The 26249-nt window shown below is 36.8% G+C and overlaps 1 protein-coding gene across 36 annotated transcripts in view; it reads right to left on the bottom strand.

Moving 5' to 3' along the window:
• RIMS2 (regulating synaptic membrane exocytosis 2) overlaps nt 1–26249 on the bottom strand; it is a 437811-nt gene that overhangs the window by 280128 nt on the left and 131434 nt on the right. For 14 of the 36 annotated variants that reach the window (XM_042868736.1, XM_042868749.1, XM_042868753.1 and 11 more), the window contains exon 1: nt 17710–17831. The exons of the other annotated variants lie outside the window; for them this stretch is intronic. In XM_042868736.1, coding sequence (XP_042724670.1) covers nt 17710–17831 — 122 coding nt within the window. Of the gene's footprint in view, nt 1–17709; nt 17832–26249 lie in introns of those variants that run through there. 36 annotated transcript variants of the gene reach the window in all.

Genomic DNA, 26249 nt, shown 5'->3' with positions numbered 1-26249 from the left:
ATAAAAAACAAACTGCTAGGCCAACAAGAAGACATTGCATGGGATGCACAAATTTCTGGAAGCTGTGATCAAATCTGTTATTACAAGACTGCAGCCAGCTCTATCTTGTTAACTTTTCCTTACATTCTTACTCCAGCATAATGGCACATAGTCTTACAGTGAAGTGCACCCTTCCTCTCCAACACACAGTTGGACTGCTTGTTCAGCTACTCTTCATGGAAGTCAGAGGGAGGACCTGAAATGCCTTAGGGGAAGAAAGATTGGAAGCAGCCTATCCCTGGAACACAGGTGTCTTGGTTTGCTGGATTTACTCCCTCTTAAGGGTCTCTGAGCACCTCCCATGGTTCTGACTGCATTTTCTCCCTTGACTCTATCAAGGTCTTCCTCTGTCCAGCGGCAGAATCTCCTCTTAAACTCCTCTTGGCCCCAGTGAAGCTAGCCACCCATGCTACCAGCAATAGGAATGTCCTGCGAGGATTCTGGCAGCTCTGGGGCCTGCTCTTATTCTCTCATCTCCTGCTTCCATTCATTCACATATCTGAGCAGTGTCCTCACCTTCAAGGAGCAGTGGCCACTACCTCCGATCAGCATCTCCAAGAAATACGTTTGATTCTTTGACCATCACACTCCATACATTTTTTCCTGTGCATCTTTTGCTCCTGTCACCTTCTAAGAGATCCTTAACACTTTGCTAACAGGAGAAGGTAGAAGATGCCAGGCAGCAGCTCTGTACTCTCATAACCAAACTGTGTTTCTGAGTGAGCCTGTTCATGGAGCATCTTAGCCTACCCTTGTCCTATGCCTGGAAGCATTACATACCACACCAAAGTGAGTTTCACTTGGGATTCCCATACAACATTACAGGCTACAAGATGTTCAATTCTGCAAAATGAGCAGGACCTTCCTTAAAAGTCCAGGCAGTATGTAGAAAAAAAAAAAAAGAAAAAAAAAAAAGTAGATGCCCTTCATCTGCCAGGTATCTCAGTACTTAGCTCCAGATTTCTATGTTTCATTTATAAGATGCATACAGATCTGTTTTCCAAGTGTAAAAGAGTAATTATTCTTCTTTAGGACAGTCATAAATTCATGTTATCTTAAATATATTACTAAATGTATTTTCAAATGTCTATATATACATTTATACTAAAAAAATATCCTTGATGGAGCATAACAATGATCTATAGTTTAACACTGCATCTCTTGATGACTGAACGGAAACTTACTTAGAACTAGTCAGTCTGACAGAGCAGTTCTACATGTCCTCAAGCGCTTGGTGAAGTATAATTTTTACTTGATTAAATTAATTGTGATTGCTTCTGCACACTATTTCAGAGCTATTCAATTAAATCTCACATGGGTTTACTTCACAAAAAATGTCCACCCAAAACAAGAAAGTTCTGGAGCCTGTAGCACAAGAGTTAGAAATAAAGAGCTAACGATAAATCCAATTTTAATTGAAAATATTTACACTCGTCTCTTTTTTTTTTTATTTTCCCTTGTGGCTATTATTTAAACAGTTAGAATCAATGTAACCATCCTATTTGACAACTAAATAGCTGACAAGTATTACTTATTATTTTTAACGAACTAGCAGTTTTTGTTTTCTTTTGGTACAGAGAACCTTCATTAACAGTCTGGAAAATGTGCTTATATTTTGTGTTTGTTTTGGTTTTTTTTTTGTTTCATTTGACTGCAACAGCTGGTCTTGAGAGCCATAAGGGAAGGAACGGTAGACAGTCCGGTCATTATTATTAGACTAACATAAACACAAAAGAGATTTAAGTGAAATGTATGTTTTAAAATGCATCCTCTTTCAGAGAATGACTTTTTTTTTTTTTTAATAACTGCTTATTTTCTGAGAATTTTTGTGTAAAATGTTTAGAATGGTAAGGATAGAAGGCGGTAGATATAGTTGCTTTTGACCAGTTTTTGGGTCACCCAGGAAAGGCAGTGGTCACAGTCTGGTAAAAAAGAAAGGAATAGCTTACCCCTTCCTGAGGATCAGGGCTTGCTGGGATACTCCCAAGGGAGGCAATTCCCCCTTGGCTGCCAGCTTTTACATGAGGTGTGGGAGGGGCAGTTCCAGGGTCCACCCCTTCTGGTCACACAGATGAACTGCTTGCACCTGTGTCCCCATGGTCCTTCACCAGGTGCTCAACCACTGGTTCAAGCTGTGACCTAACGGTTCTCATACAAGTATTTTCATTTTAGAAATTGTTATCTTTGTAAGGTGCAGGAACTTGAAAGGCATTATTGCTTAAAGTAAATGGTGAAAGCATTTTAAAAAATTAAGTCTGTCTGAGAGCAGCATAATGATAATTAATATATTTGAACATAAATTAGCTCTGTGGCAAGTGAGACAGCATGGACCTCATTTTTGGCATACCACGTTAAACTGCTTGCAGTGGCAAACCCAATGATAAATTTATCCTTTAAAAAAATTCCACTACTCTTAAGAAAGATATGCAAATATTGCTGGAGATTAGAACCCCCATTTAAAAAAGGTTTCAAATATTTTTTGCACTTCAACAAATTGATCTTATTAGCTTCAACTGAAATCTTAATCACTCAGACTCAGGATGTGAAAGAGTTTCATTAATTTTATATTATTCATTAGAAAACAAAACAAAACAAAAAGAAAAACAAACCCACCTGTGTGTATTCTGAGAAGCAATATTTCTCCTACTGACAACCATGGGAGACAGATGAAAGAACAAGATTACTTTTTATGTAGACACTACTACTCAATTACTAGGAGAAAGAAAGGGAGAGCATTTCTCTGTCATACTATTTGAGTAATAATTTCTTTCCTATATATGAATCTTCTTCCAAGCAACATTGAAGGAACTTTCCTTGCCTAAAGGAAAAATAAGTAAACAAATATTTATTCAGTGGAAACTTCTGTTTTCTTTAGAAATTACACCACCCTTAAGTATTTCCATACACTATACTGCCAAAACAGCCAGCACAATCACCGTAACAGGGATACACCAACCTCATTTAGACAACTGACCAAAAATCTAAGTGCACCTAAGAGCCAGATTGACACGAGGCAACTAATGTTTGTTTCACACATCTTTCTCAGAATACTCTCAATTTCACTATTATCACCATTATCTGGTTAATTATCTTCAGAATGTAAAATGTTAGGCATGCAGTGTGAGCTGGGGCACTAGACAGAATCTGGGCAGCAAGGAATTTTTCAGGAAATAGCAGCATTCACGTCTCTTGTGTACATGTGAGCTCCTAGAAAAGATGCTACGACTCTCTAATCCTCACTGATCAGCAACAGACTCAAAATAATGTAGCTACCTGAAACATGACAGCTAGGTTCTCTCCAGTAAGTATCTGTTTCTCTCCACCAGTGTCACAGGAAGCCTATGGTGCTTTGTGAAGTATCTCAGCATAGGTGAGGCACATGCAGGCAGTGGTCTCATTTCCTTCTGCAGCCGTAAATTTTCTTGATGCCTACTGGCAGCCTCTTAAGCCCAGTATTAGGTTTTGCAATATTCCTTCCAGATTTTCACCTTTTAATACAAGCTCAATTTCACAACTGTATACAGTGACTCAGAAGTTCATATAGCTGAACATTTTAACAATGTAAAGGCTAAAGCATTTTAAATGAAAACTCAGAGCTGCAGATAAAAGCAGCAAGCATTAAAAATGCCTTCAGAATTTACACATTTTATCCCAGTTTGTTTGGTTTTTTTTTTTTGCAATTTCATTATATATACTCTTGACTTCTGAATTGAAGCCATTACAGCTGTAAATTAATTAAAATAATGGCTTGAGCACAGACCTGAGGAGAAGGATTTGGGGTGCCAGTTGATGAAAAATTCAGCATGAGCTGGCAGTGTGCATCTGTAGCCCAGAATGCCAACCATATCCTGGGTTATATCAAGAGAAGCATGACACACACATCGAGGGAGGTGATTCCGCCCCTGTACTTTGCTCTCGTAAGACCCCACCTAATTACTTGCATCCAGTTGTGGGGCCTCCACACAAGAAGGACATGGAGCTGTTGGAGCAGGTCCAGAGGAGAGCCACAAAGATGATCAGAGGGCTGAAGCATCTCCTCTACAAGGACAGGTTGAGAGAGCTGGAGAAGAAAAGGTTCCAAGGAGACCTTATAGCAGCATTCCAGTACCTGAAGGGGGCCTATAACGAAAACTGGGGGTGGACTTTCTATAAGGGCACGTAGCGTAAACTGGATGAGGGCAGATTTAGACTAGATTTTAGGAAGAAATTCTTCACTGTGAGGGTGGTGAGACACTGGAACAGGTTGCCCAGTGAGATTGTGGATGCCCCCTCCCTGGAAGCATTCAAGGCCAGACTGGATGGGGCTTTGAGCAACCTGGTCGAATGGGAGGTGTCCCTGCCTATAGAGGGGTTGGAACTGTATGATCTTAAAGGTCCCATTCAACTGAAACCATTTAATTAATTAAGTCTCAAAAAACAAAGTTTCAATATAGAATCAGAACTCAAAGAAACCCAAATTCTGATGATGTTCCAACTACAAACTTCTCATGTAAGCAAGTGGCATTTACCTCTTTGGAGAAAAGCCATTAGACTGGGGATCTGACAAATGAATCATTAAGCTTATCGGAAGAAGCACACATTTTATCTGTGATATTATTATTTACGGAATAATTTCAAAGGAAATTAGTTAATCTTTAAAAACTTGTGCCAAATTACTGTACACAGTCCCAACATTTTTCTGAAAACAAAGTCTTTCTTGTCAGAGATAATCTAGATAAATAAATTTTATTTTCAGTTCTTAGACTTGCCTCACACTGGACTGAAGGAAGAATTAGCAAAATATGACCAAAGTGATGCTGGTATGATGCACAAAATCAGAGAGAATAGCAGCAGTAACATCTGCATTGATAATAGTCCTTTTTAGCCCCATGTGTTTTAATTAAGCATTTATGAAATATAAGCAATAATTCCTACCTAATCCTAATGAAAGATAAACTTCCAAAGATAGTACAGGAATTTCAGTACAAAATAATACAAACTGCCCCATTTTTCTAACTTCACCTGAAAATTTATGGCAGAAGTAGAACATAGCTGGAGATGGATAGCAGTTATTAGATCATCTTGTTTGTTTCCATGACAATGAAGGATCTTTCCCTACAGTACATCTTCTAGAGTTTTCTCAATCTAATTTTTTTTTTTTTTAAGATTACACCATTTGCAAGGTGATTCATTCTTGAACATGGTAGATTAAGAAATTTGCAAATGCATTCTATCTGAACCTTATGTTGACTGCATCACACTTTAGGAGTTCTTTAAAATTGACCAAATTAATCACTTTCATCCTTGATGTCTATGTAATTAATACATACATGCACTGCTGAATGTCTCTTTTCAAAAATAACTAAACAAACATGGGCGTATTTCCACTTCATTATCCTATTTCTTTTGTGGTTTTAGTGTGTTGCATTTTTTTTTAAATCTCTTTTTATTATTTTTCCTGAAATGTAGATTTACTAGGAATAGATTTCTGGAATTATGGTCAGTGATTCCAGTATCTCTGTTTCAGAGCTGTATAGAACAGCATGTTCCATCCAGTATTTAGCAGTTATAAACACTATACAAAACTCAAGACGGCGTTGAAAACTTTTTAAGCAGGTAATAATGTGGCAGCTATGGTCAGCCCCAGCAGGCACCTATGGGACTGATGTGGAAAGATTAAATTTGCATTCTGTAAAAGATGTTTATCTAAAGCTCATTGCTCATTTCTATGAGTTTATAGTATCTTGATCTCTCACCTCTCAAGTGACATACAATGAACATACGTTCATAACGAGGAGATCAAATATGAAGCTCCTTTACCCTTCTCATTCACTGCAACCCAAATTCTAACCATCTAATAAAAAAGATGGTTTAGAGAGAATAAATACAAGGATGTTTGGGAGGAACACTGTAAGAGCTTTTCGTGCAAAATATATAGCTATTTCATTGTATTAGATCTGCTGAGTGAACAAGGCAAAAGTAGATATTCTAATTCTCTTAAACAAATTAATTGTGTAAATACCACTTAAAAGAATTAAGCCACCAATGTAAAAACCAGCTCCACTGACTAATCAAGATCAATAAAAATTCATGGAAAACAGTCCTATTTTGGTTAGACAGTTTTAGTCTTCCTTAGTGAGCAGATTACATAGCTACAAAAGAAACGGCTGCAGTAGTGCCTTATTCATTGTACTGTACATAAGAGTTCTGTATGTAAAAATCTAAAATATCATTTTACAGGATTACAACTCCAAAACTAAAAGATTGTTTCAAGTTACTCAGACAGTTCTAGCCTAAGTGAGAGAACACCTGAAATACCTGAAATTTTTATTTTCCTCCATACATGAAATGAAGTTAGATTTTCTTCAAATGAAAAAAAAAAAATGACATTTAGTATTAAAAATGGAACCTTAATTAATTCACAATAATACATGTATACTTTCATATGTAGTATCATTCCTTGTTAAGTATTCTGTCTTATTTATTGTACATGATTATATACCACAAATAGAACGCAGCAGCCCTGCAGCAGAAAGTGCAGCTAATCAGCACTGAGTGTATCATAGACTGAAAATATAATCAGGCGAAATGGAGGGCATGCTTTCACTGCAGTTAATACAGACTTCTGCTGTGAAATTGACAGTATCCTTTCTCACAAATGCTCTCATAAACCTCTTCTTACAATTCTGTATAGCTTCTAAATTGGACCTCCCGACACGTTTTGAGTGCAGGTGAAGTCTGTGGTCTGTAGCCAAGGACCCTACTACGACTGCATCAGTTTCATGCTGGCATTAACCAATTTGCAGTCAGTACGACATGCATGGACTTCAATCATTACAGCATATTCCTACATTTTTTTCAGTGTATTCATTTCAGTCTTTGCTAAAATGCACTCTAAAAATACAGGGAATGGAAGTGATTAAGAAGAAAACCTGTCAAAATAATTGAAAACAGCATTTTCTTTCTAGATCTATTCAATACACAGCTAATCTAGTGCAATGCTGATAAAAAGAAAGACTAGTCCAGAAACCTAAAATTAACACATTAGCATGAGAACATGTTACTTTTTCATCATTTTGATTACATAACTTGAAGTAGTGCATTCTCTTTGGAGAAAAAAAAAAGGCCACCAATTCTGCAGGTGCTAAATTAATTGCAAACTAAGACAGAGATAAGAGATGCATTTTTAGCAGTGATATGAATAGGGAAAGACGTTGAACATTTAATTGTTTTTGTTGTGAAACAGAACAAGATTTATCCCCACACAGGAAAAAAAATGGAAGCTTCTGAAATGTGTTCTTTAGATACCTGGGGATAATGAAATCCTAACAGTCACTCCACTGCCACAGTTTAAACTTTGCATCACATGAGAAGTACGTGATGCATGACTGAAGAAAAGTGCTCTGTTACTCTGCAGTATTCTTGTGTAAGCAGAGAGAACTGAAACAGGCAAGGAAAAACTACAGCTAGGTAAGGGACAGAAATAACACGCTGCAATGTGAGCAGGTCTATACGATAAAGTCTTTTTCCTATCTTATTTCCACACTGTTGCACTCCTAAGAGTTCAGTGTATTTTTCCATACGTATTTTCGGCAATTGCAATGAACTAACATCATTTTCTGAAGGGAAAAAATGCACCATGCAGTAACACACTGCTCCAAATTGAAATTGTTATAATGTAACTCTCAGAATTCAATTGCTAAAAGGCCTACTTAATAAAAATTAAATTTACTTCATTTTACCTAGCTCACCTCACTTTGACTGCAATGGTAGAAGCAATGGTAGATTCAAAACTAACTCTCAATCTTGACCTAAACTGTTCTTTTAATATCCACTTGCTCTGATCAAAGGTAAATGTATGCAGCAGACTTTCTTTGTATGATACAAGAACAGTTTTGACATCATTCACATGCAACTAAAACAAAGTTTTGATTAATGTATCTTGCATAACTTCAGTAGAAAACTGATTATTGAAACAGCATTTAAATACTAATGATCGTTCAAAAGGTTTCCCAATTAAACGTCAGTAGGAAATGCTCAAATTTCTCAGCTGCATTTATTTCTATATTTAGCTGTGAACTCTAACATACAGACATGTTCGTAATGGATTTCACGAGCAGATCACAATCCTGTACAGATCCCTCTGAAATAGTTGCATGGAACTGCAGCAATAAAACCTACAGAAATGCAGACTTGCCGGCTCTTCCCCAGTTTACCATCAGCAACAGTCACTGAAGAAATAGTGAATATTTTTCTGTGATTAACAGGATAATGAGGCACGTCTGTACACTACTGCAATCTTATAAACAAAATCTCTGAGTATCTCATACAGTTACCTGGATCTTACGGTCTCCATTATACTTGACAAGCCTTAGCAAACATACCTAACTGCCCAACATCCTCACACCTACTTTTTCTTTGAAAACACAAGTAAATGCACTTTATCTACATATGTTCACAGATTTCACAGAATCACAGAATGGCCAGGATTGGAAGGGATCTTGAGGATCATGAATCTCTAACCCCCCTGCCACATGCAGGGCCACCAACCTCCCCATTTAATACTAGACCAGGCTGCCCAGGGCCCCATCCAACCTGGCCTTGAACACCTACAGGGACAGGGCATCCACAACGTCTCTGGGCAGCCTGTTCCAGCACCTCACCACTCTCATAGTAAAGAACTTTCCCCTGACATCCAACACAGTCGAGAAACCATGTTCAAAACTTACATTAATAAAAACAAACTCTGAAAGATCCACCCCAAGACCAAAAATAAATAAATAAATAGATCACTGTAACGAGGACGGAGCAGCTGCCTAGCTAACTATCTACAGAAGTCATTGGTCAGTAATACAATGCAGTTTGCTGCTTTGACTGAGGGCATCCTTGGTGCGAGAGAAGGCTATGCCCAAAATCCTTACGCATCTCTATTTAAGCTGTTTGGTCACATAGCCTAAATCTTAAAGGTGAACCTAAGTTCCCAGAAAACAAAATGAAGATTCCACTTGATCATTCATTTGCGTGTACTTGCACACCCAGCGTCATGAAGTTCTTTGTAAATAACTAAATGAAGTAACCTTCATACAGCACATGATGTATCGCATAGGAAATAAACACCAGAAAACTTCAGCAGAGGAGTTTGTGTCATTTTCTGGGCACGGCAAAAGAATTGCCATTACTGATACTCCTCATACCTCATGACCATGCTTCCTACTATTAAAGGGCGTATCTTACCACAAAAGATCCACAAAAGTAAACACAAGCTTTTCTGCACATGAATTGAATTGCTGTGTTTTTAAAATCATAATTCTTGTTGCATTTAAAATCTCTTCTGTCCTACTTGACAATTTTCCAAAACTTGCAAAGCTATGACAGTTAGGTGAAGTAGTGTCTATTGGAAAACTTCTTGAAAATAGGGCATTGGAAGCAGTTGCTGTAGGTGCTTTGAATAATGGTCCAACACAATGTTAGAGTCACCGTGACACAGAAGAGCTGTAAACTTTGAGACTTCTTTAAAAAACACATTTTTTTGTAGTTCTACAGAACAATGACACCAATAGCAGTGAAAAATGGAAGTTGCCAACTGAATGGGACACTGACTATGCCTAGTTTCAGGCATCCACACAAAAAGCATTTGCTATGAGTGTAATCTGAAGATATGGAAGCACCAACATAAAAAATAAATAATACCAAGAATATCAAGGAATTAGTATATAATAGGCGGGAAGGAGAGGAGGGGAAATGTTACACTTATGGATGCAGACATATCTTTCAGTTATTTTAGATTCTTTAATAATTTTTGCCTATCTATACTTGCAAATAATTTTTTGTAGGGCTACAGATAAACTGATAATTGAAGTGCGATGTCATCTTCAAATTCTTAGCTTACATACTTTAGTAATGATTTTCTTTATTTCACTATTTTCTTAAGACACTTCAAAAATATTTTGAATGTATTATGTGAAAAAAAATATTCAAACTTGCATCAAAATTTCTCACATTATTATTTTATCACTTATTTAATAACAAAGGAGTTGGTTTTAGTTTAGCAGTACATCTTCCTGATTTATACTCAAAGACTCCATCTTTGGTGCACAATACAAACTTTTAGCCCCACACTAAACTTCTGCAACGTAGAATATTTCTTAGTAATTTTATGTATTATTGTATAGGCTTAAATACATAAATATTTATCAATTATCAGAATTGCAGTTAACATAACTGCTTTTCCTTGCCTGTCAGCTTAGTCTGTGCACCTTTGAACAGATTATAATATTAATGGCTGTTACAATCTGTGAGATATGAAATAAAAACTAATTTCTTGAAAACACTGATTAAGTTTCATTACAAAAAAATATCTTGAATACGATAAGAATCTGAAGTATATCTTCATCAGACAGATAACTCAAAAGTTGCAAACAGAAAAAGCTCTGAAAATGAAGACACATTTCAGCCTTATAAATAAAGACAGCATGTAATTTCACTCAACCTTTGGCAAGGTAAATCCAACCTGATTCTTGTTCTAAAACCAATAAATGTTATGTTTTAACAATTCAATCTTTAGTCATTGTCATACTTAGACAGATTTGGGACAAACTTCTCTGATAAGTAAGATCTTTATTTCATCTATTATTCTCAAATTATTTGTCAGATTAAAAAAAAAAAAAAAAACACAAAAAAACAAAAACAGAAATGAAAAGGTAGCTACCAGAAAGTTTCTTTTGCCCCTCCATTGCAAAACACATGTTGAAGTGAAGTCAAGGACTTAAAATACTTCCAATTTCTTGTCCAAACACCATATCTACAGGCATGGCTAAAATGAAGCTGCCATCTCCAATACTCATCTTAGATGTCACAGTTTTTATCAAGGACCGATATTATTTATTATTCTTTGTATCATTGTAAAACACCTGAAGCCTAGATACCAATAACTTTTCAGTTTTAGTGATAGTGTGGGACATCTAAAGGGATGTGAGGTCCTTAGTCAGTAGCTGGTAGGATCACAGTGTCCCTAGAGAAAGGCAACAAGCACTCAGCTGCCATTCTGTTCTCTTCTATCCTTCCCATTTATCCTACACATCCAAAGTTTAAAATTTTATGTGTGACACTCTGTCCGTCTCTAAGTTGAGATAGTATTGAAGAGGTTTAAATAAGTGTGTTTACCCCTCTAAACTTCTTCTTCTCATGAATCACGCAGTGCTAAAAAGATCAAAAACAGAAAAAAAAAACAGAAAGAAGGAGATTGGCAGGAGGGTCCATACCAACAGGAGTTGTCCTCCTCCTTCTCACTGCTTCCAGGACTCAGCAGGGGCTGCAGGAGCTGGTGCTGGAACTCCTCACCAGGATTTTCTGATTATACAGGTGGTAAAATTGAAATATTTATGAATATGCATGTGACTAGCTATAGCATATGGCTTGGCTTACTGCCTTTGCTTTGTACCTATATGCTAAACTCTAAGCCGAGGCAGTGAGAAACAGACTGAAAATGCATCCAGGCCACTTTTACAGGAGTGACAACACCCTAAATAAGGACAAAATGGCAAGCTGTGGCCTCTTAGTCCTTCAGTCACCACAGCTTGATCTACCACCAGATGGATTTAGTAGCTCATAAAAGGGTCATGGCCAGTTCTGGATGTCTCTTGGAATGTGTGCATGGAAAAATTAGATAATATTCACATCTCATGGAGATGTTCCTAGGAATTACATGGATTTAGAGTTATTCAAGAATGAGAGGGATTTCTTTCCATACATTCTGACCAAAGATGTTGTAGTTGACAACTCAAATAGAGCTTAGATTTCTGCAAGTGAGAAAAAAAAAAGAAAAAAAAAAAATCAAGTTTTAAGGCATGTTTGATTAGTTTCAAATTTAGGATGATTTAAATTTGTGAATTTAACATACTATCTCAATTGTGGTAAATTGTCCATATCTGAACACTCTTCTTTTTCCTTCCTGATTGGAGCTTCGATCATATGCCAGGTAAGATATTATTACCATCATCAGATAACAGCAGCTGATGCACAACGAGAACAGAGAGAAACCCATTCCGGCTGCAAATATCCCAGCTCTGTGAGATTCATGGAGGAAGCATATGTCACTTTATTAAATCTGTAGCAACTGAGGTGGAAGTAACAGAAGGTATCTCTCTCTAGAGTTGGAAGAGATAGGAAGAGAGATGGTTCTGTAAGGAAATCTCAGTTTTCTCTCTCTGAAAATATCTGTAATCGGACTCTTTTCCTAGAAACAGGGATTTAAAAAACAAGCCAAAAACCAACAACTGCCAAAACAGGATGAAGTACGGAACTTCTTCCCAAAAAGAAATAGCTTCAGGGCAAGCTAGCATGTTCAGTTGCTTCTTCCAAGGGAAACAGAAAGATGAGAATGAGAAAAGTAAAATACTCATGCTACTTGCCTCACTTTCTCCTGAAGTAGCAAATTAAGAGGCAAAGGATGGATGGTGTTACATATAACTCATTCACAGCTCAAAGAGGACACAGTGCTCTGTGCGAAAGATGCATGACGAAGGTGCAAAAAAGTCCAAACGTAATCACTGATTTCATCACCAAGCTCCCTCACCTCTTCTGTCTGCTAGCACTTCATTGGGTTGTTGTGTTGTTGTTTAGTTGGGTGTTTTGGTCATCCAAAAACTTGCAATTTTTGAAATTACTTACAGGAAGAAGAAGAAGTAAAAAGGTTCTCCACATTCTGAGAGCTGCTCTTCATGGGAAACAAAGGAAACTAGTAAACAAAACCAGAAGGGTTTCTTTCTGCACTTCATACACAGCTTGCTGCCACAGTGAGTCTTCTCATGTTTATATATATGCATAGGGGTTCATCCAAATATGGTTTATACCAATAATTTCAGATGAAAAAAAAAAATTGAGGATCATTTGACATGGCCAGCCTCTCTGACACGATACAGAGATCTAGGGCTGTTCTCAGCCCAGTCCTGTTTGAGTCTGCTTTAACACACAAACTCTGGTTGAACCAGAGTGGGGGGAAGTAGCTTTGTCATGCCTTTAACTCACTAAGGAAAAAAATATATATATATAAAGAGAAGGAAAACAAGTAAAAGTTCGGGATTTTTTCTACCACTGCATGGCTTTTTCAGCTGATAAAGCTCACCAGCTGTAAACTTCAGGAAATGTTTTAAGACAATATTATATAAATCTAGTAGGGAATTGAAAGTCCCAGGAAAGTGCATTTTTAAAGGTACTTACAGACAAACTCCATTTTAAATAAGATGAGAGGTAATTTCAGTTATTATTCACTTTTTTATGTCAGAATACGGACAACAGACTTTCAGTACCATCAGTGCCATCAGTGTCTTTTTATCCTTGACTCTTGGATTAATAACCGTGTGAAAGCAACATACCCGTAAAATTACTGCAAACCCCTTCCTTCACTGAACTTTTACAGAGTCGGGAAGAAAAGACTGTTGTGCAGAAATATCTCCACAAAATCTCCACAAATTTGTTTCCCAACTAGGAATAGAAAATGATCTTTTTCCTTCAATGTCAAAGTAATCATTAATTGCGCCATGATGAATAACAAATCTCTGTGCCAGTAATTCTTGACATCATGCGCTGCTTTAATTGTAAAGTGGAGCATTAGTAAATAGCTCATAGGTATATTCAGGAAACAAAAGTGAAAATTAGATCATGAAAATAAACCATATTTTATTGCTAGTATGGTATTTTCTATGTAAATATCTGGTTTTATGAACAAAGTAATGCATTAGGTATTTAGTAACCTTTTGAAAATCAGCATGCTAATGTAAAAGACACTTGCCAAGGGGGTCAAGCAGTACAAACACAAAAGAATCTCTAAAAACACTGGGGTTTAATTTACTGGGATAAAATACAGGATTTTTTTTTAAACTAGGTGTGTCTAATTTCAAAACACGGACCATTCCCGAGTCACTACTGTAATCAGAATTTGTGTACAGGTGAGAAAAACCTTGGTACTATTTCAGGGCAGAATATATTAGTTATCTTATGCCCCTGTGTGGCCAACCTGTACAACAAACTCACCTTCACACAGCTCTAACACAAGAAATAATAACACGCTGTGGGAAAAATGAGGTGGGAAAAATCCACTGCTTTTCATTCTTAGGAAAAAGCTTGCTAATATCTATCGTAAAGGTAAAATTGGAGTGATACTCCTCCATGCACTTTGCATCAATTTTACTCACAAAGGCTACTCGCCATTATGCAGTGATGTGTTAATCTGAATATTGCCCAAAGCTATTATGACTTCTCAAAGCGTGCTGCTACAAATAAAGCATCTGACAGCACAGTATTTGTATCCTGAACTCCAAATGGAGAACGACAATCGAGAAATCACACATATCTGATAATTAGAAGTTTTCACAGACATTTTAAAACTTTATTTCATTCCCTTTACTCATCTGAATGACAAGGATGTCAGCTGAAGTCATCAGAAACATTTTGGAGTTCAAAAATCCGAAGCCTCTTTAGATGCTGCCTTAGAATTTGGATGAAAACTAAGCACGTGGTATGCTTTCAGAATCAAGAAAAGCCCTCCTAACTTTTCTCCAAACCTTTCTCCTCCTAGACACACGAAGACTTCATTCCCCAAACTAGTTATGTGCCATGTGCCAAGAATACAGAACAATTCTAGTGGCTTCCTAACATTCGGTTATTTGAATTGGTTTCCCATGGCAGCACTCGATGGCACAGGACACAGCGCTGTACAAGGCAGGCAAAGGCAGCAGGCCATGAGCTGTTGGCCCCTCGGCAGCCCCAGCTGGAGCTGTGGGCCAGAGCTGAACAGGGCTGGAGGAGGCCCAGGGGATCACACTCCTATGCCCACAGCATCTGACTGGAAAGTGCTGCCGTGGAGCTGGCAAAAGGGAACTGAACTGCAATATTCCTCCAGCTGAGGCTGCTAGCAGAGGCTAAGACCATTTGCATGGTAAAATTAATGTAACTCACAAGGACTTTAATATTGTATGGATCTTTTCACATCAGCGATTGTAACACAAACAATACGCAATAAAAATCAAACTGATATAAGGTTCAGTTTAAAGCGACAAAAAACAGCTTAATATATATTCCTGCTAATGCTGAGCATAATACCAGAATACCGAGGCCACGATGGCTGCTTTTCTTGAAACAAAATCACAGCGTCTGAACTTCCCTATGACTTTCCGTGCTATATTCCATTACCAGCTATGTTATTAATATGCAACAGCATGTTTTCTTACATTACTGCATGGTATACCGGCAGTTAATCATTCTGTGCTTCATGTCAGCTGTTATCTTTCAGGACTCTGACTTTTACTTTTTAGATATGAAAACAGACTGAAAATAAAACCGAAAAAGCGAAAGTCATCTCTTTTCAGTCTGAATAAATATTTCACTTCAGAGCCCAAAGAGATAGAGCATGATAAACCTTGATAAAGCAGAATCTTTTACATGTTTAAGGTGATTTTTGTTTTCTAAAGGCATTCCAAAGGTATTGTTTTTCCAGAACTGTTACCACAGTCCTGAAACTTGAACTCCTAATGCACAAACAGTAAGGTTCTAGGAGACACATTAATTCTGCAAATCTAAGTGAAAAATCTACTTAAAATACATACTACATTGAAATAATTGGAAAAACTAAAATAGAATTTTTAGTCAATATGGCAGCAGAAAGGTGAACCCTCCAAATTAAATGTAGGCAAAACTTTGCAGTGAGTACTCAAAAGCCCTTTAATCGTGACCAAATTTAAAATAGTGGTACTTATTCAGAATACAGAAGAAATATCTTTGTTTCATAACCTCAGAATAACTTCCAAAAAGAAAAGTTTAACCTAGAGAACACAGACAGCTAACTTGTCTCTCACAATTAGTGGTGCATATCGTTAAAAAATAGCACGTTTTCTTGAGCCAAAAGCAGAAAAACCCTATGGAGCTTCTTTTAAATGCAGAAATATTCTCATGCTACACAAGACAGCCCATACCAGGCGGTAGGCTGGGTTTCCTGGTAATCCTTTCTTCTTTGCCGGTCTGCTCAAATAAATGTAACTCTAATCTCAGGCACCACAAATGCAATAAAATATTTCTTTGATGTCTTTTCCACTGAAAATGCTGTAGCTTGCAGCTTTTGCCTGAGACTTGCCCCTAAAAGCATCATGTACACGTATCTGTAAAAAATTAAGGAAAAGCACGAACACTGATCTGCAGAATGCATGCACTTCAATCTGCAACACCGTACCCAGAGAAGCAGGAACTGGTTTGCAGACAACTGTAACAGTTGCTAAGGGCTTGGTTACTGCAGGCCTGAAACTGTGCACTTGGAAATAGGCACTGCTCTGCAATCACGGTTGATAATATAGAGGAATTATTGCTCCATTTTGTCAAGCTTCAAATACTTCACAGCACAGTGAAGGGATGTAAGAAAATTCTCAGTGAACACAGATTTCATTTGTATCTAAGAAAAATCTTAATTCACTAAGCTGAAACTGATTACTAAACCTGACTGCACGGCTCTGCGTGCCTGACTGAAAATTCACAGCTGAGGCACTCAAAGTTGAAAGCAGTAAATGAAAAAGAAAAAAAAAGAAAAAGAAAAAGAAAAATTACAATATTTATTTAAAGAAAGCCATCAGCAGTAAGGAGAGAATCCTATGAACAATGTTCTGGGAAATAACAGTTTTCTGAAGTATTAAGTACAAATACCATCGTATTCAAGAAAGAATATCCCATTTAAAAGGGATTTCTCCCACAGATAGAGAGAAGATTAAAATGCTGGATATAGTCTCTGCAATATTACTTCCCCCCTTTTTCCAGAATGTTTCCATCAGTGCACTATCTTTATAAAAACCCACAGGATTCATTTTCTCCCTGATCTGCACTCACTATCTTTTTGAGATAATTCTTAATCATTTTTACAGTTAATATTTAATAGCAGCATGAAAAAGTTCCAAACATCAGTATTACAGCCCATCTTCTCTGAATAATGCAAGAAAAATGAGTTGCTATTAATTCCATTTACTCTCAGATATAAAGCTAAGAAAGCAATTTAATAACCATCTGACACAAATAAACAACAACTTCTCTCTATCATTTCTCATTTCCACAAAATAGCTCTACATAAAAGAATAGCCTACAGAGCTGACTGACCTACTGCAAAGCATCCACTGAGCAGCTGTAATTTGGCTAGTTAAAAAGATTATTGAAGAGCATCACACACAGAATCCAAGCTCTCTAAAAATAAGAAACTGCTTTCTGCCTGTTTTGCAAATGGCATGCAGGACTGCTAATTTACATCTTCCAACAAATTATACGTTGTTAAACAAGCACATCTTTGAGCATTTAATCCTTTCACTGCCACATCCGTGCAGAAATCAATTTCTCAGACAAATTTGTTTATGAATATTTAATATGCTTTAAGGATTATAGCTAATAATGCTAGCTGCTAATGGCAGCTAATGTTTTTGAAAGATACATATCCATCTTGACTGTTTTATTCTATCTGTGCAGGTTTTATTTCTGCAGCCTGAGTTCTCATTCAAATCCTTACATAAAACAGAAAAGCATCAACAGACTAGAGTTGTTGCTACCATAAAAATGTTAATATCTAAGGGTGTAATTATAAAGGTATCGTACAGAAAAGCATGCAAATAGATTACTATCAGCCTAGGCATAAAAACAGTAAGGGAAATATGTTTCATTTCTACTCACCTCGTGTTGTTCAGCGTTTGTCCAAAAAGATCATTTTGTAAAATATTTGGAGGGGATGAGAAAACCCCGTGAAAATGAGATAAAACAGAATTGCAGACCTGGCGCAGTGTCTCAAATTGCATTTTCTCTTTCCTTCTATTTTTCTTCACCACCTGTCTTAAAAGTCGCCTATTTTGTACACGCCATCAAATGCAAACATGCCAATCAAGTTCCATATTTCTCCTGATCTCTGTAAAAACTGTGCCTAAGTGAGCAGGGGCTGATAGTTAATTGTACAGTCATTATTCTTCTAATTCAGTCGTAGAAGATTTAGCACCCGTGCGGCTTTCTCCTGACTGTAGCAAGAATTCTAAACAGCAGCAAGCTTTTTGGGCATTCCCAGCTGAAGTGTGAAGCTGAGCTGCTTTCATGTACACTACTCATATTTCTCTAAGCCTATTAAAAACACGTAGTGAATAGATGCTGTCGTCAGGAGTTTCAGCACATCTGGCTGCCAGCAATAAAATCTCAGAAGTAATAAAAATGAGGACAAGGCATCCTCACACTGCTACTATACTCTCTAAGAGGAGGAGGATTTCTGCATCTTCCCCTCCTCCTTTCCTCCTTCCCTCCCCTGTAAAATGACTAACACCGGTGACTGTGTATGCAAGTCTTATTCTTTTTCTTTCTCTTTTTTTAATGTAAAGGCAATTTTTTTTTCAAATGCACAGCTCAGAAAGACCACTCTAAAAACATTCTTCATATTGTAAATAACATGTAGCACTGAGACTGTAACAATAGACTCTGTCTCTTCTGAAAAGCTATACTGTACCTTACATGATAACTGGCTTTTCACTGCAAATATTTAAATGTAATACCAATTCATGGCTGAGACAAACAGCACACATCCCACACCTAACTGCTCTGCAAGGTCCTGTACTGAAACATCAAGTCCAAAACTTGAAAAATCACCAAAAGGAATATCTGCATTCCTATCTATCTTTCTATCTGTAATAAGTCATCAGCACCCTTTAAAAGTGTATTGCACAGAATCAACCATGATAGAACTAAGCAAAATCAATCACGTCCCTGGTGCTTCATGCCTGCCTACTCCCAGGAAAACTCTCCACTGTTTTAGAAGCCTCTGCTTCGGTGGAGATACAGGATAGGAAGTTAAACAGCTTTTAATAGAGGATAATAATAAAATTCTGCCACACAACATGCATGGTGAAAACCCCTGAAAGTACAGAAAATAAGTATCCCTGACTACAAACCCTATTGTTTCCTCTTTTCTTTCCATACTTGTGCCAGATTAGAGGATAACATTACATAATAATACAGAATATATTCTACCATCAAATTGAAAAATAACTAATGAGAAGATTTCCCTCAAAAAATATCAGCTTCTATGCACAGCTTTTAACATCTGAGCACTAATTACAAAATTTCCAAATAAACCAACAGAAAATGAGGACCATTACAAAAGTTCTTCAGTGAAAGCAATTTTAATCCTGGTAGATATAAGAATAAGCAACTTTTCAGCTAATTAAAGTGTTCTTTTGATGTGCTCAGAAGGGAGTTCTTATCCAGGCTTCTCTGGCCAGAAGAATGGCAGCTACAGCTCCACTTTTCAAGGAAAAAGAAATAGAAGAAAAAAAGAAACAGGAACAAATTCAACTACAGGCCTTTCCGAAAGGGATATTCCTGTCAACATCTTTTTTGATGTGTCAAAAAAGAACAGAGAAAATATTAGCTAGCAGAATTATTGCCAAATATTCCTATTTTTGCACAAAAATCTACCAAGTATTACACAAAACAGTTTTCAATCGCTGCATTTATTCCTATTGCGTACTGGAAACATTTCTATTTGAGAAATGTAGTTACATTGCCTGGTTAAAATCACTAAGATACCTGTCTAGAAAATCGTTGACTTACTAGAGAAGGAACTAACGATTATTTAGGGCTACTGCGGTATACTAAAATGAAAACTTAACAGTTGGTAACCATACCTTGTCCATATTACAAGGAAATTCTTGTTTGTTATATAGGAAATTTTGCCTTTATATAATTGCATCTGAATGACAACATTTACAAATCTGCTGCAAGAAATGGAATCATCTTGCTACAAATGATTGAGGTTATTCAAGAAATTATTAGCGGCATATGCACTGTATAATGGAATGGAGTCAATGCTGACCATGCAGTAACTACAAGACCAATATTTGAACATGTGCTTCAATTTTCTGTGTGACTTGTGCGTGGTCATCAAAGTCAAAATTTTCTTGTAGTTGCAAACAAGTTCCAGATATTCGACTTTCACCTGTGTCTTCATTTTCAGATATTGAAGTATTACAGAAATCTTTCAGAGAATCACTTAATCGCAGCAATTAAAGGGAACTGTGGAGATAATCCAGTCCAACCCCCCTGATAGAGCATTTCCCTTCAGCAGGTCGCACAAGAAAGTGTCCAGGAGGGTTTTGAATACCTCCAGAGGAAGACACCACAGCATCTCCTGGCAGCCTGTTTCAGTGCTCTCAGTAAAAACATTTCTATGCAACTTCCAGTTTTAACTCTTTGCCCCTCATCCCATCCCTCCACAACACTGAAAAGAGCTCCATCCATTTGGCTCCCACCCATTAGGTATTTATGAACAGTTATGAGGTCCCTTCTCAGCCTTCCCTCCTGCAGGCTGAAAAGCCACAGGTCTCTCAGCCTTTCCCCATACAGGAGATGCTCCAGGCCCCTCATCATCTTTGTGCCCCCCTGCTGGCCTCCCTCTAGATCCCTGTCTTTTTTAAATTGAGGAGCCCAGAACTGGGCACAGTATTCCAGACGAGGCCTCAGTAGGACAGAGTAAAGAGGGAGGATCACCTCCCTGACCTGCTAGCCATGCTCTTTTTAATGCACCCAATACAGAAGTCGTAGGATACCGTCTGTAAAACTGCAACAAAGCTACTGAGATATAGGATATATATTTAAAATTTCTCAGATTTTCATTTTATTTTGGAGTAAGGAATCAATAGCATTTACTCAAGCAAGGATATTGGTTAATTTAAAAAAGATAAAAGGGGATATATTTTAAAGGCATATGCTCCACAGCTGCAAACAGAAGAAAACTCAACTATAATGATGTGGGGTTTTTTTGTACATTTTTGTACACCTGTTCATTTTTGTACACCAGTAATTTTCAATCAAGACTGAACTTACTGTCAAATAGATATATAGATATATATATACATGCATATATATATATATTGAAACTTCAAAATATAAATATGCTACAGAAAAACAAACAAGTTCCTTTCCTGATCTTTCTTTTGCTCTCACAGAGGTCCTTTTGGCCAAGACATAATTCCTTCCCACATTTATTATATTCACTGTGTAAGGTAGACTTCTTACTAAACTCTCTTCTTAGAGAGAAAGTAGTCGTTTGGGCCAAGAAGAATGAAGAAAGCATTTGGCATAACAAGAACATCGCAGAAGAACGGAGGGGACAGAATAAAGGACAATGAGCAGAGTGGGTTGTTCCCTCTGAAACGCACATCTTCTCAGAACCAGAATGGAACTGACAAACAATGAAGTCCACAGAACCATTTATACCATTTATGTCCTGCATGCTAATAAAGTTGGAGAATAAACCAGTGCCAGCGCTAATTACCTTATTCCAACCCTTATAGTGATCCTGAAATGTTTCAGCATGTTTTGTATTGGGATATTTTCCCGTGGTGAAGGGCAGAGTGATTTAGGTTCATTTTTGAAAAATTATATCCTCTGCACTCTCATGTTGGAAGTGTTGTGTAAGAATTCTGGGAAAGGTAGCAATATTTTTTTCCCATTTGATATTTAACTTCCTTTCTACTTGAGATCTCCTTTTCACTTCTTCAAGTCACACATTCTGAAACTCCAATACATACACTGAAAGAAAAGTAGGTCTGACATCAAAAAGCTTTTTTTTTTTTTTTTTTTTTTTCAAAACAGTCCCTGTTCTGTACTTCTACACGTAAAAGGTAATCAAAACATTAGGGTTCGTGATTCTGGCCTTTCCTAACATTTGAGGACACTTACATACACACACTTCTTAATAAATTTTTTAATGACTCATTTTTAAAAAGGATTTCATAGCTATGAAAAGAAAATGGTTTAAGGATTTTGTTCCTGTAAAGAACAGGAAAAACAAGTCTAAGATAGTCTGCAAAACTACTTGATTGAAATGGCCCATTTCACAATGAAAAGGAAAGCCTGGGAAAGGCTCATTTTATTCATAAAGCCGGCTCCACTTACATTCATACAGATACTAAATTCTTTAGCCAAGCTGAAACTTTATAAACACTGTCCAGCTACAAACAGGAAGAAGGGTTCTTTCAGAAGGTTCCCAAGTACGCATGACTATTTTTCAACTTACAAAAAAATTTATAGTTCAAATATAAGATTAACCTTACTGTTGATGCTAGAATTCAGAAAGCTCATAAATTTATTATACAAAGAAACTTGGCAATATGTACAAATACGTAATCTTGAACATTACTTATTGGCATCACTTCTTCATGACAGCCACACAGAAAACCATTTCAAAGAAAGCTGTAGCTTAAGCAAGTTGAAGACATGCAAACTCATTAAAATAAGGTCTTAAAAGGAATGTAAGATCATTCTCTGACAAAAGACATTATGAAATACAATTTTGAATAATTTCCCTTCTTTTTTTACTAGATATGGCTTGATTCCATCAGTTGTTTTGAATTTGGGAGTTACCATTTTTTTTTTTAATGTACAGTAAGTGAAACATACATTTTTTTTATCTGGACAATAATAAAACTGGGTAACTAATAATACATAAATCACTATAATGCATATATCATTGCTCTCTTATCTTCCCTAAAGAAACATCTAAATACTTCAGGTAAAAAATTTTGGACCATTTTCACTATGACAGAAAAAAACACCTTAACAAATACTTTTCAAACAGTAAGTCAAAAAGAGTGGCCTTGCACACTGCCCACTGTTATATTATTACTGTTAGTACTTCAGTAACTACTAGTTTGGGGTCAGATTAGCAAACTAATGCTCCAAAGTTGGATGTGATTTTAAAAAACTAACTTAATTCAGTATTAGAATGGACATTTCACTTAGCTACTGAAAATAAAATGCAGTCAGACTTTCAGGTGTAAAGCGCACATCAGTGTGCAAAGGTTCAGCTTCACATAAGAGATTTTCAGGCACTAAGACAAAATCATCAATTGAAATTTAAACACACATGCACAGAAATTATAGAAACCAGTACTCTGAGTATTTAGGATTATCAATATTAAAGAGAGGTATGTAGATAAAGCCCCAATCCCAACAGGATAAAACTACCTAAATCCAGGCTGCAGTGAAGCATCAGTCTCTGCTCAAGAGTTCCAACAACGAATCCACTTCTTGAGCTGGTGCGGGAGCAGCCATTCAAAACAAACCTTTCTTTTTATTACAGGAAGTCCGGCACTTAGAACAATGCCTGGGAACACAGAAAACTGAGTCCCAACTTTCTCTTTTACCTTCCTCAGATATGCCCAGCAAGTCAACATCAGTGTCCCCTTGGTTAATCCAAATGGAATCTACTTTTGCCGTTCAGGCAGTTCTCTTTCCCATAAAACAATTAAATATTCAAAGAACTATTTAATTCACTGAGTTAAACATTTATTGAGAATGGAAAACTGATACTGATTTTATTCCCTGGTAGTCAGGTCACAGGTCTAAGATGGAAGATATGGAAATTCCAGCTAAGACACCAAACCTCATCACAAAAAATATCCAGTAACAATTACAGTAATGTCAGCAAATGTATGTTCATCTGAGTATCCAACCATTAAAACTCATAGGTATTTCTTGTTTGTGTTTTTATTACAATATCTTTCACATTTCTTTATTTCCATATTTGTATAATTCTTTTCAATGTCCTTCTTTCCAAAAATAGTTCTTCACCTTCCTCCCATTCCTCCATATAATAATAATCTATCCTCTCCAATAGCCTAAGTTACATATTTTTGAACGCAGAGATAGAAAACTCTGAAATCTGGGTAGTCTGTCTGCTTTTTCTATCTATATCATCATCCACTGCCATGACTGAGGGTAACTGTTAATTTCAGCCAAACTGGAAAAAGAGATATAAATATTAAAATACTTGAATTTCACAAGTTGTGTGAAAATCAGCATCACTGTAGGAGAAAGACCCAATTAATCTCAACATGGACAAACTCCAAAGAAAACTGATGAGTGTAGACTTCATCAGCCCAAAAGGCCAAGTCTTGACATAAGATTCTAGAACTGCCTTGCACTTCCTAAGCAGAAAAGTGCCAACTGTCCCTAAATCATGTGCTGAAATTCTGTTTCACTTCCCTGTATCTCCTCATAACCTAAATAGAAGACTGCATTAGTTGTGATCTACTGATTAATATGGCTTTTAAAACCTTCTAAACTTTCTAAACCATGACACATGGCTTTACCTATATAGTCAGTATACAGGAAACTCAGATTTTATCTTATTTTGACAGATTATGGCTTACTTTAAATCTGTGAAAGGAAAAAAAAATGAAGACTTGTCAATCCTCACTGTTAAAAAGATATCAATGTTCAATAAATAATCTCAGTGTTAAAAAAATCTACATTTTTGGAAACTCAGATAACACAATGCTAAGTCTGATTTTGCTCCTTATTTGCAGATAGTAGGAAATGCGCCATATGTTCAGCCAGGAAATCCTGCTGTTAGGCCCAGCGTGGATACATCCTAACTGGCACTGACCACACCAACTGCGCATTTCAAGATGAGTAAGATAGAAAAAATAAGCAAAAAACTGGACAAATATGAAAATTATTCATGGTTATAGACTCTAGCACAACAGTTCTCCTTCTTCAAGTCAGTGGACTCTGAACCAATCATCGCTTTCATAACAATTATCTTAAAGCTATTTTTAACAGGAGTAAATTTCATTTATTGGTTAATTTTCTCAATATAGATTATGGCTTCAAAAACCTCTCCATGGAATTCGCTTTAATACATTAGCTGAAAGACAATACGGGAAATTTTAAATATGATAAAACATAGAATAGCTGAAAATAATTACACAAAATGTTTAATTTTAATTATTTCTCATATCTCTGTCCTTCTCACTCTTCTGAAGATTATACAATATATACAATTTGCACAGTTAAACCAAAAGCTTCTATTGCTGGGGCACTTCATAAAATACAGAAGAAAGCAGCTTACAGGGCCTTGTATCTAGCCCTGTTGCTGTGACTTCATATCCTGGTTTCAGCTGGGACAGAGATTTTTTTTATAGTGTCTGGTATAATGGCATGTTTTGGCTTCAGGAGAAAACCAATGCTGATAACACACTGATGCTTTAGTTGTTGCAGAACAGTGCTGTACAGAGCCAAGGACATTTCAGTTTCTCAGCTTCTTGCACTGCTTTGCCAGCAAGGGGTCCAGCTTCAATAGGGAGCTGGGAGAGGACAGAACCAGAACAGCTGACCCAAAGTGGCCAAAGGGATACTGCATACCTTATGACATCATGTGAAAAACTATAGAACCAAGGGGAACTGCCCAGGGGGGCTGCTGTGCTCAGAGACTGGATGGCCATCAGCCAGAGGGTGTTGACCTGTATATCCTGTTGCTCTGTATATCACTTGTTTTGTGTATATATATATATACACACACACACACAACTTGTTTTGTATATATATATATATATATATAGACACACACACACACACACACACACACACACATATATAAATAACTCTAATTTGTTATTTCTCTCTCTCTTTTCTGCCTTAGAAAATAGTTTTTATCTGAGCCTATGAGTTCCCTATGAGTTCTACCTTTTTTTTTTTCTGATTCTCTCCTGCATCCCACTGGGAGCGGGAGAGTGAGCAAAAGGGTGTGTGGTGTTCAGCTGCCTGCCACATTGAACCACAACGCATCACTGTCTTATTTCTGATTCACACCTGAGAAGGAGAAAAATGTGAAAATTGTGAATGCTAAAATCTTAATGCCAGAGTCATTTTATGTTTGCAAGGCAAATGAAAACAGGACAGAGGGAAACAGTTTGTAATCAGCATCAGCAGTTTTCCTAATACCCTAAACAATATATATTTAAAAATGTTTACTGGAGACCAAGTGAATTCAGTCAGAAAGAACAAGCCGCTTTCTCAGACGGTTGCAGAACTCAGGACAGGTACAGATCATATTGATAAAAGTGGCAGATATTTACAATGTAGGGCATTTTTACGAATAAATCTTAGTTAGTTCTTTTTGTTACTACAGTGATCTATCCTTTGCTCATAATTTAAGCAAATTTAGAACAAACAGTCCCTATGTGAATATGAACTAACTAATATTATACATATTGGTCACTAATATTAGGTGTATATATAAGTAAAGTATATGAGGGCATTTATTCTCCAATAGTTTTCTGATTGTATCTTCCAATGTGCATCCATCATTAGATAATGTCAAAATAGAAGTATTTGAGTTTCAGGATGGGTTTGCACGGGCATCTGATCATTTGTTGTTTTAAGTGTCATAT

The sequence above is a fragment of the Lagopus leucura genome, unplaced genomic scaffold, assembly GCF_019238085.1.
Source record: "Lagopus leucura isolate 7727_CA_CO unplaced genomic scaffold, USGS_WTPT01 Super-Scaffold_100002, whole genome shotgun sequence".
NCBI classification, from domain to species: Eukaryota; Metazoa; Chordata; class Aves; order Galliformes; family Phasianidae; genus Lagopus; species Lagopus leucura.
This window is presented reverse-complemented; position numbering and strand designations above follow the sequence as displayed.